The sequence below is a fragment of the Chrysochloris asiatica genome, unplaced genomic scaffold, assembly GCF_000296735.1.
Source record: "Chrysochloris asiatica unplaced genomic scaffold, ChrAsi1.0 scaffold00046, whole genome shotgun sequence".
Lineage (NCBI taxonomy): Eukaryota > Metazoa > Chordata > Mammalia > Afrosoricida > Chrysochloridae > Chrysochloris > Chrysochloris asiatica.
In genome coordinates this window covers 14,569,309-14,582,564 of record NW_006408564.1, presented here as the reverse complement: position 1 = coordinate 14,582,564, position 13,256 = coordinate 14,569,309, and the positions used below count along the sequence as shown (strand labels likewise).

The window sequence follows — 13,256 nt, the reverse complement described above, 5'->3', positions numbered from 1 at the left end:
TTTTTTCTTTATTATTATCTCTTTTCATTGTTGGTTCCTTGTTTGTTTATTCTACTTTGTTTTCTTGTGTGGGTGTGTAGGGAGGGTTTTCTTTTTCCCACCCGACAGGAGACAACATACATAGCCCAGTCACAATAGGATCCTCTGCAGCTCCACCATTGGGCAAGAGCCAACACCAGCCCCTAGACCACCTGATCAATGACAGACAGCAGCCAGCACCAGCCAAACTCACCCTAAATTGAGGTGCACAAACGGTGAACAAAACAGTAAACACGCTTCCATTCTCTAACTACAACTACAGGAGACAGCTGGTGAGAGCCTAACAAAACAGCAACATACAATCAACAATTAAAAACAAACATAACCTTACAATGCCTCAAAGACAACAGGCAGTTTTAACTTACATAAAGAAACAAGAGAATGTTTCAAACAAATGTCCAAAATGCAGAGCCAGAAAGTGTCTCTGAGGAAAAAAAAAGCAATTGAACTAACTGAAGAAGAATCCAAAAGAATGATATTTTGGTACCTTCAAAGGACTGACAGAAAGATCTAGAAAAGCAAAGCAATCACAGAAAAAACTTTGGAAGAATTCGCAAAAACACTACAAGAATAAAGAAACAAAACAAAAAGAATACAGAAACAAAATAAATACAAAACTTGAAACAATACAAAACTTGCAATTCAAAATTCAGAAGATTAATAATAAGATTTCAGAAATGGACAATATATTGAAAAGGCAAAAGAGTAACTTCAAAGCAATGGAAGCCCAAATGAGTGAATTTGAAAATAAATCTCTCAACACTAGTATGCTAGAAGAATAATCAGAAAAAAGAATGAAAAAATCCAAAGACAGCCTAAGAGTTATATGAAACACCATTAAGAGTAACAACTTATGGGTGATCGGAATACCAGAATAGGAAGGGACAATAAAAAGGATACAGAAAATTGTCACAGAGTTGTTGGAAGAAAACTTCCTTAACATCCTTAAAGATCAGATGATAAACATACAAGAAACTGAACAAATTCTAAGTAGGATGGATCCCCAAAGAAAAATTACCACAATGTATCATAATCAAACTTTACAAAATCATAGACAAGAACAGAATCCTGAGAGTAGCTTGCAAGAAACAGTTACCTACAAAGGAGATGAGTAAAACTAAGCTCTGATTTCTCGGGAGAAACCATACAAGCAAGAAGGCACTGGGATGACATATACAAAATTCTGAAAGAATAAAAATCGTCAACCCAGAGTCATATAACCAGCAAAACTGTCACTCAGATATGATGTGAAATTAGCACACTTCCCGATAAACAGAAAGTAATTTGTAATGAATGACCAGACCAACTTTATAAAAAATGCTGAAGGTTGTTCTTTGGTCTGAGAATCCACAACAGCAGACAACAACCTGAGATTACCATTTATGGCACCATCACTCAGAACTCAATCCAGATACAGAAGGATATAAAGTAAAACAAACCTGCAAGACTGAAAACAGGGAACCAGAGATATCAATTTATAGTGAAGTCAACTACAAAAAAATCCCAGGGAATAGTACAGATTCAGAACTTCTAAATGGCAAGGAAGTCAAGCAGATTTCAAGAAAAGACAGACTATTGTAAATAGGGGAAAAATAATAAATTGTATGATAAGCTCAAAGAAAACTAATATACCTACCTACACATCAAAGATAAAGAGGAAAATTAGAAAGATTTCGTAAACATTAACACAACAGAAATGAAAATGAAAATTAAACCCACATATAAAGTGAACTCGGCACAGATAATCAGCTGCTCCTTGGAAACCCTATACAGAGTCACTATGGGTTGGAAATGACTTGACGGCATTTAACAACAACAACATCGGTAATTACACTGAATGCAAAAGGATCAGATGTACTAGTAAACAGACAGAGAGCAGAATAGATAAGAAACAGGATCCTTCAATATGTCAACTATAATAGGCACATCTAAAACATGGAGACAATCTAAGTGCCCATCAACAGAAAAATGGTTAAACAAACCTTGGTACATACACAAAATGGAATACTATGCAACACTGAAGAGTAATGATGAGTCTGCAAAACACCTCACAGCATGAATGAACCTGGATGACATTATCCTGAGGGAAATCAGTGAATCACAAAAAGACAAATACTGTCTTTGACCAATGTTGTAAAAAGTTAACAAAGTTTTCTTAATAAAAGAAACAATCAAAGATGATTCTGTGAGCGGGGGAGGGAAAATTATTCATAAACTAGAGAGAAGACGCATGTTGACATGGGTAACAGGGCAGGCAATATACAAGAGGGAGGTTAGCAGAGGAAAGATGGAGGTAGTGGCAGACATAGGAAGGAATAAAGTGAATAGAGATAAATACTGTGAACTACTGGTACAAAGAGGGGATTGCAGTCATTGTAATGAAGCAAAGCTGATGAACTGCTCTGCAAATCTTCACTCAATTCACAATAAAACGTTAAATAGATGTTAGTTCCTGAGTTAGGGCACAACACAGCTAAACGAGACCCTTGGAATGTAAGGAGTGCTGTGGAGATGGAGATATATTATGTACTGCCATAAAAAAAAATCTCTATTCATTTATGATCCAATGAAGTCAATAAAGAAAGGGCTTCATTAGAGTCAAAAGACCAATGAATCTCCTTTAGAGATAATCTCTGTATAAATAAAATATGCCAACAAGGTTGGTTTAATCCCAAGGGCCTTAAACTGCATGTTTAAAACCCCTTTATATGCCGGCACCCTGCTGAAGTCAGTGAAATGCAAATGATAATGATGGATTTTAACTGCTGGAAAGGCATGAATCATTTCTGAATTTTAAAAATGTATCATAAATTTTATTGTGTTGTACTCTTGTTATTAGATGCTTGACACTACTTCAAGAGCTAATTCCTGGTTTTAAAAATTGACACTAAAAAAAAGAAAAAACATTGATACGTAAGTAAAGTCTAAAAGAACGATATGATTCATGAATGGAATCTGTAGATGACACATATGAGGGGGCTTCAAAAAGTTTATGGAAAAAGAAATGAAACGAGAATGGAATTTTCCCATGAACTTCTGAAGCCACCTCATATCGATGCTGCTTTGTTAATGACAGCAGTAAAAATATTACTCAAGTTTATTGTTGTTAGGGGCCCTCTAGTATGCTCTGATACATAGCGACCCTATGTTTAACAGAACGGGGCACTGCCCAATCCTACACCATCCTCACAATTGTTGTTATGGTTGAGCCCACTGCTACTGCCACTGTGCCAACCCATCATCTTTCTGACCCTCCACTATTCCCAACAAGATGTTCTTCTTCAGGGACTGGTCCCTCCTGATAACATGTTTGAAGTATGAGCAACAAGTTTTATTATTTCAGAATAATATCCCGAGGTCAGAAACTTCAGATCCTAAAAGATGATGGTAAGAATATTTTGGATCTTAAAGGGCAGACATTTGTGACCACCTTAGTAACTTAGAAGAGGGAAAGTGTCTGAGGGGCCAGACAGCTTGGTCAGGACATTCAATTATTCCTAATCCTTTCTAACAATCAGTAATCAATGGCTATGGAACATTTGCTTTTAAAAAGCTATTTGTGAGAGACGTTAAGAATCAAGGCCCTTTTCATTTTCCTGAAAAAGTGTAGAAAAAGAAAATTCCACTTTCCCCCCATATCTTACATGTAACAGGCACAATAATAAAAAACAAAAGTTCCTGATAAAAGAATTGGTGTTACTCCTATAGCTCAAGGAAACTAATCTCAAAAGATTTCTTTTACCTTGGACATTTATTTACCTCAGTAAGTACACTTGTAAGTGCTCTTGAACGTGACTAAGGAGTCCCAGTGAGGCGCTGTGGGTTAATGCGCCAGACCTCAAAGTTGTTTGAACTACAAGGTCGGTGGTTCAAGTTCACCAACTGCTTGGAAATCCTATACAAGGGTCGCTATGGGTCGGAACTGACTTGATGGCAATTAACAACAACAACAAATGTGGGTAAAATTACCCACTCCCAGTTACCACTCTCATTCTCTAGCAGCTCCACATGTTTCTTAAGTGTGAGACCAGAACATTTTTGTTTTTATTCCTTAAAGACTGTCTATTGCAATATTAAACTTGATCTCACTAAATTTCCTTAATGGTCACTCCAAATTTTAGTTGGAATTAGAAAAACTGGTATTTCAAAAGTCTTCAAAAATTCTTATAATTGCTTAAAGGGATGGCTAATTGGTGACTGTGTGCTGTTAAGTCTGTTCCAACTCATAGTGATCCTGCATAGAGTTTGTGAGACTGTAAATCTTCTTGGGAGCAGAAAGCCTATCTTTTTCCCATGGAGCAAATAGTAGAATTGAACCACTGATCTCTCAGTTAGCAGCTCAAGTCATAATTCACTACACTAACATCCAAGGGCTGATTAAGTATCAAAAGGGAGCCAAGCTTTTCTTAATCTTATGCCTATTTGTTAACACTTTTCTATACATTGGGATTTAAAGACCAGGGTAGCTTGCTTATGAAATTTAACCACAGCAAAAGTCACTCACTTGATTTGGTGTCTAAATTTGTTCAGCATTCATTGCGCCTGTAAATTACTCCCTAAGCCATTTAAATCGCACACACCCATTTCTGGCACAAGGAGAAGAAGCATGGATGAGTTAAGAGCCTTTCTTAGGAAGGAAGAGACTAAAAATGATTAGAGGACAAAGGGTGGGAGGAGAGATTTTCTGAAATGGAGGAAACTTCAGCAGCAGAATGATGAAATTCCCTCCAAGAGGATCAAAGAGAGTTTAATGGAAAAGCAAATGGTCAGTGCTAATGAAAAGAGAAGGCAATGGCAAGGGAACCTCAGAATGAACTAAAGAGAATCTCTGTAGTGTTCAAAAATGCCTTAATTTCATGGAACGATATCCAAGAGAGCCTCAATGTTGAGGTATCAAGGCCGTCAGAGCAGCATGTTGAGAGGTGGAACAGACGTTGCTAAGCATCTGGGCTCTGAAGTCACACAGAGGATTCCAGTGCTAGCTCCACCATTTAGCTATTAGCTATCAATCTTTGTTATTAACGGTTGTTGTTAAGTCTAGTCAAGTCGGTTCAGTTTCAACTCACAGAGATCCTGTATAGGATTTCTGAGGAGCGGCTGGTGAATTTGAACAGCTGACCTTGTGAGTCAAACCGACCTTTAGGTTCAGTACTTATCCTGCAATGCCACACTAGCCTTGGACCATTAAATAATGCTGCTGAGCATCAATTTCCACATCGGATAACAGCAATGGTAATTGAATCTGCTTCCTCAACACTTGTGAAAGCACATTTTTTTTTTGAATTAATAAATATTAATAAAAAGAAAAGCTAAATAAATATTACATGATGATGTCTTTTAAGATGAACAGTTCAGTGTAAACTAAGTTCTCGGAACAGAGTATATTACATATTCTACAATGATGACACAAGAGCTCAATTTTCCAAGAGTTTTGGTATCTGAATTTCCAATCTCGCCTTGTGACACACTATTTTTAACTACAATAATGGTTCCATTTACTGGTGATTTTCTGGAAATACCTTCTTATTTATTTTTTAATCAACTGTAGAAAATAGGAGTTCAATAAGGTGATAAGCATGGGACCCAGCTTTGGTCTTACTGTTAGGTGTTGAACTATAAACTATATATAAACAATAAACTATAACAGATTCAGTGGCAGAGTAGGTACTACATATGAGCTTTATAAATCTACTAATTTTAGAGGGAAGTCAGGGTGTGGTGCTCTGGGTTAAATGCACTGGACTGCAAAGCCAACTTGAACCTCAAGGTTGGCAGTTCAAGCTCATCAGCTGCTCCTTGGAAACCCTATACAGGGTCGCTATGGGTTCAGAACCAACTCGACAACACTTACAACAATAATTTTAGAGGAATCCTGCTGTGGCGCTGTAGGATAAGTAATGTATAGAATAGTCCTAGTGTGACACTATATGATAACTGCCACAAAGTCAGCAGTTCAAACCCACCAGTCACAACGTGGGAACCATTTATAAGGTTGCTATGAATTGGAACTGACTCAATGGCACTTAACAACAACTAATTTTAGAAATAAGAACAATTAAATAATTTCTAAGAGATATAATTTCATGTGACCCCACAGAGGTCTACACTAAAGAAAAGTACTGATGAATGCTTCCAAGGAATGTAAATAACTCTAGGGAGTTTTTATTTAAAAAATTGTATTTTCCTTATGTATGCGGAATTTTCTTATGCAATATATAGGTGTACTGTTTGAACCAGAAGAAACCCTAAGGATACATTGAAGAATGAATTGTGTAAGCGCTTCAAAAATTAGAAGATACCTTATAAAATGGATTTAATTACTAAATGGGACAATGAGTTTTTATTTATGATCATAGAAGATTATAATCAAGTCAAAACTCTTTATGGAAAGGTCATTTAGGGTACTCTTTTCCACTTAAGGGTGAAATATGTATATATGTCTGGACATATGTCCTTTGAAGTCTGTTATCTATGCACCAAGGAAACAGAGAAACATTAGCATCATTCACATTTAATGCATCTTTTAACACTGTCCTGCCTTATAGCACTGAGAGTAAATGCATTCCTCACTGATTGGCATGGTGAAGTTTCATAAACCAAGTCATTATGTGAAAATTGGCGCTGTGTAGAAATGATGACTACACCACCTCGCCTTTCACGTACTGTGAATGTCCTGATGGGTCCCTGCAGAGGTCCCCTGCCACAACCTCCCCATTACATCAGGAGAACTTGGCTCCTACTGCCAACCTCAGGGGAGGGGGCCGTCCAGTCTTCCAGAGCCACAGAGCCAGGGTGGCCCAAGCACCACCCCATTCCCTGTCTGTGGGGTTTCTTCCTTCTCCTGCTCCCACCATATTTTCAAGATGGGTGGCCTTAACTCATCTCCTCAATGTCCCCAAAACACCCTTGATAGTTCTGTCAGGGACAGAGAGTCCCTTGTCCACTGTCAGAAGGCCAGGGTACCTCAGAAGGTGTGGGCAAACGTTGGCCACTGGGTCACTTCACTAGCCCCTCAACCAAACATCCCTCGGCTCTCATTGGGTGGCCTTGCCTCCCACTGCCCCCATGAGAATCAACAATCAAGATCTTCTTCCGAGACCACAGGCCCAGCCTCTGCCCTTGATCGAAACCTGCAGCTGCTGCTGAACACTCATCCCTACTTAGATAGTCTGCCTGATCTCACCTGTGCCCACCCAGGAAGAGGCGCTGATGAAGTGTAAGGGGCTGCACTGGTACCAGTTAGCCGACGTAGGGTCCTGAAGGGCCAGGCACCCGAGTACCCCATTTCAAGGCTCCTTCTGACCATGGCCTGGTCCATTCCTGCTGCCTCTCAAGGCTGGGAGACAGGGACTAGGGTCCACCTTCCTCCCTGGACCCAAGGGTGGCTTAGTTTCAGGACACCATTGCTGCTGCCCTGGCTTCAGCTTTCTTTGGGGCACCCAAAACCTGCCTGGCAGCATCCCATGCCAGCTAGCCTCATTCCAGCCCCCCTTTCTCCTCTCTTGTACAGTGAAATACGATGCAATATGAGATTCCTTTCCATATACATACCTGGCTCTCCAGTCAGGGACCTTGATGTTCATTATGGCCAGATGTATGCTGTTAATGTGCAAAATTCAATACACATCTATAGTCCTAAGAAGCTCTGGTAGTGTAGTGGTTACGAATCGGGCTGCGAACCACAATGTCAGCAGTTCAAAACTATCAGTTGTTTCACAGGAGAAAGATAACGCTTTCTGCTGCCATAAAGATTTACAGCCTTGGAAACCCTGTACAGGGTCGCTATGAGTCAGAATCAACTCCACGGCACACAACAACAACATATATAGTCCTGGTGTGGTGCTGTGGGCTAAAGCTTCACACTGCAAAGATGTGTGAACTGCAAGATCAGCGTTTCAAGCTTACCAGTTGCTCCTTATAAACCCTATACAGGGTTGCTTTGGGTCAGGATTGACTCGACGGCACTTAACAATTTTATATATATATAGTTTTGTTTTGTTGTTTTACTGTTTTCATAAATGTGAAATGTCAGACAATGAGACAGTTGTTAAGTAAAAGGTAAGTACAAATCATTTTCCAAATGTGTTTCAACTTGTTAAGATTAAAGATGGAATAACTGAATACCCTGGATTGCTCAATCAGTGGAGAATTTGGAAAAATTTTCTTTCCACATACCTGTGCTACTGAAGTCCAAACCAAACCCACTGCCATAGAAGTTGATTCTGACTCATGGAGAGCCCACAGAAAAAAGGAGAACTCTGCCCCATGGGGTTTCTAAAGCTGTCAATCTTTACAGAAGTAAACGGTCACATCTCCACCTTTCGCCCACCTTACACTACAACAGCAAGTATGAATGAAGAGAAACTGATTTCAAAGGGACAGAAGCATACATTTAAGAAAATGCCTTTGGGTTGTGAGTTTTTATGCTTGATAGTTACCCAACAGCTGAGAATTAAACAAGAAGCACATTCAAGAAAGCATTTCTGGTTTAAGATGTCTACCTAAGTGGGTGATAAGGCAGTGCCTGAGGATTTCAGTGAATTGAAAGGAGAATTACAACAGGTTATGTGTCTGGCTGGCTTTATGGCTTCCAAGATACTTTTAACACACATCCTTCTCATGTAATCTTTACAGCCACCTACAAGTTGGAATCCACTTGATGGTAGTGGGTTAAGATGGAAGGGGTAGATTACTGATTTGAGGTACTTCGTTTACAATAGAGGCATTTACAGCTATAAATTTCCCTCTAAGCACTACTTTAGTTGCATTGGACAGATTTTGGTATGCTGTTTCTACATTTTCATTCATCTCAAAATATTTTCTCATTTCCCTTCTGAGTCTATCTTTGATCCAATGGTTATTTGTTTTTGTTTGTTAAATGCCATCGGGTTGCTTCCGATTCATAGTGACCCTGTTTAGAGTTTTTAAGGAGTGACTGGTGAGCTCAAATTGTGGACTTTATGTTCAAAATGACATTACAGTCCAATGTATTAACCCCCAGCACCACTCCAGGACTCCAACCGTTATTGAGGAATGTGTTAATTTCCACATACTTGTAGATTTCCAAAATTTTACATTTTGATTTTTACTTTAATTTCACTGTGGTTAGAGGACTTACTATATCCTTTTAAATTCATTGCACTTGTTTTATGGTGAAGTTTAAGGTTAATCCATGAGCCTGTTTCATATGCACTTGGAAAGAATTATAGTCTGCTCTTGTTAAGTGAGGTGTCCTGGTGCGGCACCGTAAGTTAACGAGCTGAACTACAAGAAGGTTTGAATTGTGAGGCTGGTGCATCAAGCTCATCAGCTGCTTCTCAAAAACCCTACACAGGGTAGCTATGGGTCAGAACTGACTCAACATCACTTAACAACAACAAATTGTTAAGTGAGGGAATGTAGTGGTTCTGTAGGATAAGCAATGGACTGTGAACCAAAAGGTCAGTGGTTCAAGCCCACCAGCTGCTCCATGAGAGAAAGATGAGGGTTTCTGCTCCCCCAAAGATTTACAGCCTCGGAAAACCGATACAGGGTCACTGAGTCAGATCCAACCCAATGGTATAACAACGGGAGCAATGTGGCCAGTAGAGCAGGCTTCCTGCTTATTTTACAAGTTCTGAAAATGAAGGCCTGAAAGGTCAAGGCACTGACCAAAGTTCTAATGACTGCTAAACGGAGAGGTGGGGCGAGTGCCAAAGTTTTCTGATTCCTAATCCAGTGGTGGAAGGTAAAAAGGAAAAACAGCCAAGGGAGAATTTCATAATTTCCACTTAACCTTTCTAGATGGATTTCAATTGCTCAGCTACCTAGCAACTGTGTTTGTCAGATGGATGAATTAAGAGTTATAAGAGGCTCCCAAGCATTTTCCAGAGGGGACCACATATTCTAAGTGATGCAAGGAGAAAATGACAATACACATGCTTTTGGGCAAATCCCACAAAAGGGAACCCAACAAAACTCCTTCTTGCGTGCTGATGGAAGAATGATGGTTTCTGCCTGCTCCCTCTCCTCTCTAAGGCAAGAGTACAATTTTCTCCACCCTTGTAGGCTGGGGTTAGTGGAAAAGAACATATGGTAATACAAAATGTATCCCATCTGTATGGGAGTCAGTTAGCAGCCACAGAATGGTCCAACAGGATCTTAATCAGAGATTATTCTGTTACCCATCTTGTTTCTGTATGACAAGTTTTCGTAAGAGAAGCTGATTAGAATGGAGACAACATGGCAAACTCCATAAATATCTCATGACTTAATATAAACAGACACATCAAGGGCTAATTAAAGTCCCAAAAGCCTAACTGCATACAGTGAAGATCTGCCATACATCAGCAAACAATAGAAGCAGTCCTGCTTGGTACCCAGAGATTACTTGGACCTCAGCTTCTCAGCCAGAGCCTTTTAAGAACATTCAAGAAGGTTTGCTGACATTTCACATCTATTCATTCACTCATTCAACAAACAGCTATAGGGAACCTACTATGTGCTGGGCATTATTCTAGCACTGAGGATACATTTTTGCCCTTCAGAGGTTCTTATTCTGAGGTTGGGGGAAAGACAAACAAGCCTATCAACAATAAAAATAAACAAAAGGATCTTACATCAGATGGGAAAAAGTATCATGTAAAATGAGCATGTAAGTGGGAGAAAGCAAGCTGTGCCTCTGTGTACAAAAGAATAATTAATGTCAGAAAGATGAAGCTCTAAGATGTCTAAAGATAGGTACTTAGAAGCACACAGTGAAATCCAGAAGTAGAAAGGAAACCATCTTTAAATCCTACATCTTATTACAACTAACCCTGGTAGCATAGTGGGTTATACAATGGGCTGCTGATCGCAAGGTCAGCCGATCAAACCCACCAGCTGCTCGGCAGGAGAAATATGAGACTTCCTGCTCGTGTAAAGATTTACAGGCCCGGAAACCCTATACAGGGTGTCTATGACTCAGAGCTGACTTGAAGGCACAAAACCACCAACCCATCACTGAACTTGTGTTTATTGTCCTGGGGTGGCGCTGTGGGTTAATGCGCTGGACTACGTGATTGGTTTGAACTGCAAGGTCAGCTTGAACCACATACAGTAACCCTACACAGGGTCACAATGAGTTGGAACTAACTTGAGGGCACGTAACAACAAGGGCTCATTAGAGTGTGCTCCACCCATCACAATTCATTTTCACCCAAAGACAAATAAATGATGTATACTTTTAAGTAAGTATAAAAAAGACTTCAACAGAAACATTCTAAGAACCAGAACTTCCAAATTGAAATAAATTATTTTCAGTGTAAGAAACCTTAGAAGGAAGATTCCTTTAAAACAAAACAAAAGTATCAGAGGTTAAGTGAAATTTAATCCAAGTAGAATGTAAATATGTACGTTAAAATTTTTTTTTCTTTCCTTTTGTCCTTTACTACTTCTCAACTCTGCATGTGTATCTAGACTGTATTAACTCATAGTTGTTTGTTACTCTTTAAAGAAGATTCCATTACTTTCCAGATCTGCAAAGGAGCAAAGATTTCATTAAATTACCCTCAGTTAGGATCTTTCAGGCTTGGCGAACTTAAAAGACTGTAAAAACAGTATTTTGTCATGGCTGTCACATAGAACCAAGAACAAAGAGGAAAACAATTAGCCCTTTGGAAATAAAAGCAGTGGCTTAACTTACCTGGAATAGGAATAATAGGAATACTTTCATTGGGGACCACCCGAGGTGAACTGCTATCTTCCACATAGAAGTGAGCTGTCTGGAAACATTTTCTGTGTTGGAAGGAGAAAAAACAGGCAACAGTGAGTCCAGAGAAAGACACTTTGTCTGAGTTGATCATTTTTCTATCCTTTTCCCCCAGATTTTCCCACTTTAAACAGCACACAATACTGAGTGCAAACTATTAAGTAACAAATTCCAAGGGCAACACTGAGGCTGTTGGAAGAACCCAAAAGAGCTAAAAAAACAAAAATTTTTTTTTTTTGATTGTCCCATATATTCAACCTGAAAGTTCAAAGGGAAAGCCTTAGCAATGCATTGTTAAAATACATGAAAACTCGGCATGGGGAGTAAACTTGCTGCAGCAATTGCTGGGATTATTCTATACTACTACTACATTTTACAAATTATATTAAGCATTTGCTGTTCTAAACCCTCACACCAAGTTCAAAACCATAGCTCAAGTCCCCAAAATGCAGTCACAACTAACTCTCATCACATTGTTAATGCTTAGCAAAGGACCTGGAAGCGGCAGACCCTTCTTTAAAGGGGCCAGTGGGCTTCAAGCGTGCAAGCACTCCGAATCAAGAGACCCCTGCAAGGCAGCCCTCTGCCACAAGGAGGTGAACCCCTCAGGTGTCATCTGCTTGTCTTCTGTTTGGGTTTTTTTTTTTTACCTGTACTTCAGGCAAAGCAGGGAACAAACACTGTTCATCACAGGACGGGCAGTGAACAGAAAAGCCATCGGCAGCTCCCTCAGCCTCTGCCTGCTGATGCTGGTCGGCCCTGGGCTTTCCAGCATCCACGTCACTGCTCATTGCGGCCCTAATGAGCTGCCGGAAGCACCGTCTGAATATTTAATGAGGCTGCTCAGCGTGAACGGCTATTGTGATCAGACAAGGGTCCCTGTTCATCTGGCGGAGGGGCCTAACAATGGCGTGCCCTACTGCTGGGACTTTTAGCCGAGCAGGCGGCATCCTTCTGGTGTGGGTGTCACTAGATCCACCTCACTCCATCCACCCTGGGCGGCTCACACCAAACAGCCTTAACTCACATCACAGGGTCTCCTTTTCTGGGGGCAGTATTCCAATGACCCAAGACAAGTTTTCCTCAGAGTTGTGTTTGTTCCTCTAATCAAAAGCATCCTGGGATGATTTCCATGGTCATACTGTGTTTCTAAGAAGCCTAAAAGGGGATTTGGGGGCAGGATATCAGAATATCAAGCAACTCTAAAAACTTACAGATTTCTGTGGGGAATCAGAGTCAGACAGATGACTATCTCGGCTTGACAGCTGATCACTGGTCACAGTGTGCAGCGCTGTGCCTTAAGCAGGGCCTGTTTTCAGAAGGGACCTAGTTCTGACCAACTGTATATTGGGGCACTGCTCTAGAATCCACCAGGACTGCTGCTCCCTACCATTAAGGGGTTCTGAATGTACACTGCTCCAACTCTTGGCCAAAGTCTCCCATGATCGCTCTTGCAGCGCAAGTGAAGAAAAACGATATATATATATAT

General features: G+C 40.1%; 1 protein-coding gene across 2 annotated transcripts in view; it reads right to left on the bottom strand.

Annotated features, from left to right (window-relative positions):
- Positions 1-13,256, bottom strand: part of PTPRG (protein tyrosine phosphatase, receptor type, G) — a 1,006,925-nt gene that overhangs the window by 55,225 nt on the left and 938,444 nt on the right. For both annotated transcript variants that reach the window (XM_006862095.1, XM_006862096.1), the window contains one exon: positions 11,702-11,793. In XM_006862095.1, coding sequence (XP_006862157.1) covers positions 11,702-11,793 — 92 coding nt within the window. The remainder of the gene's footprint in view (positions 1-11,701; positions 11,794-13,256) is intronic.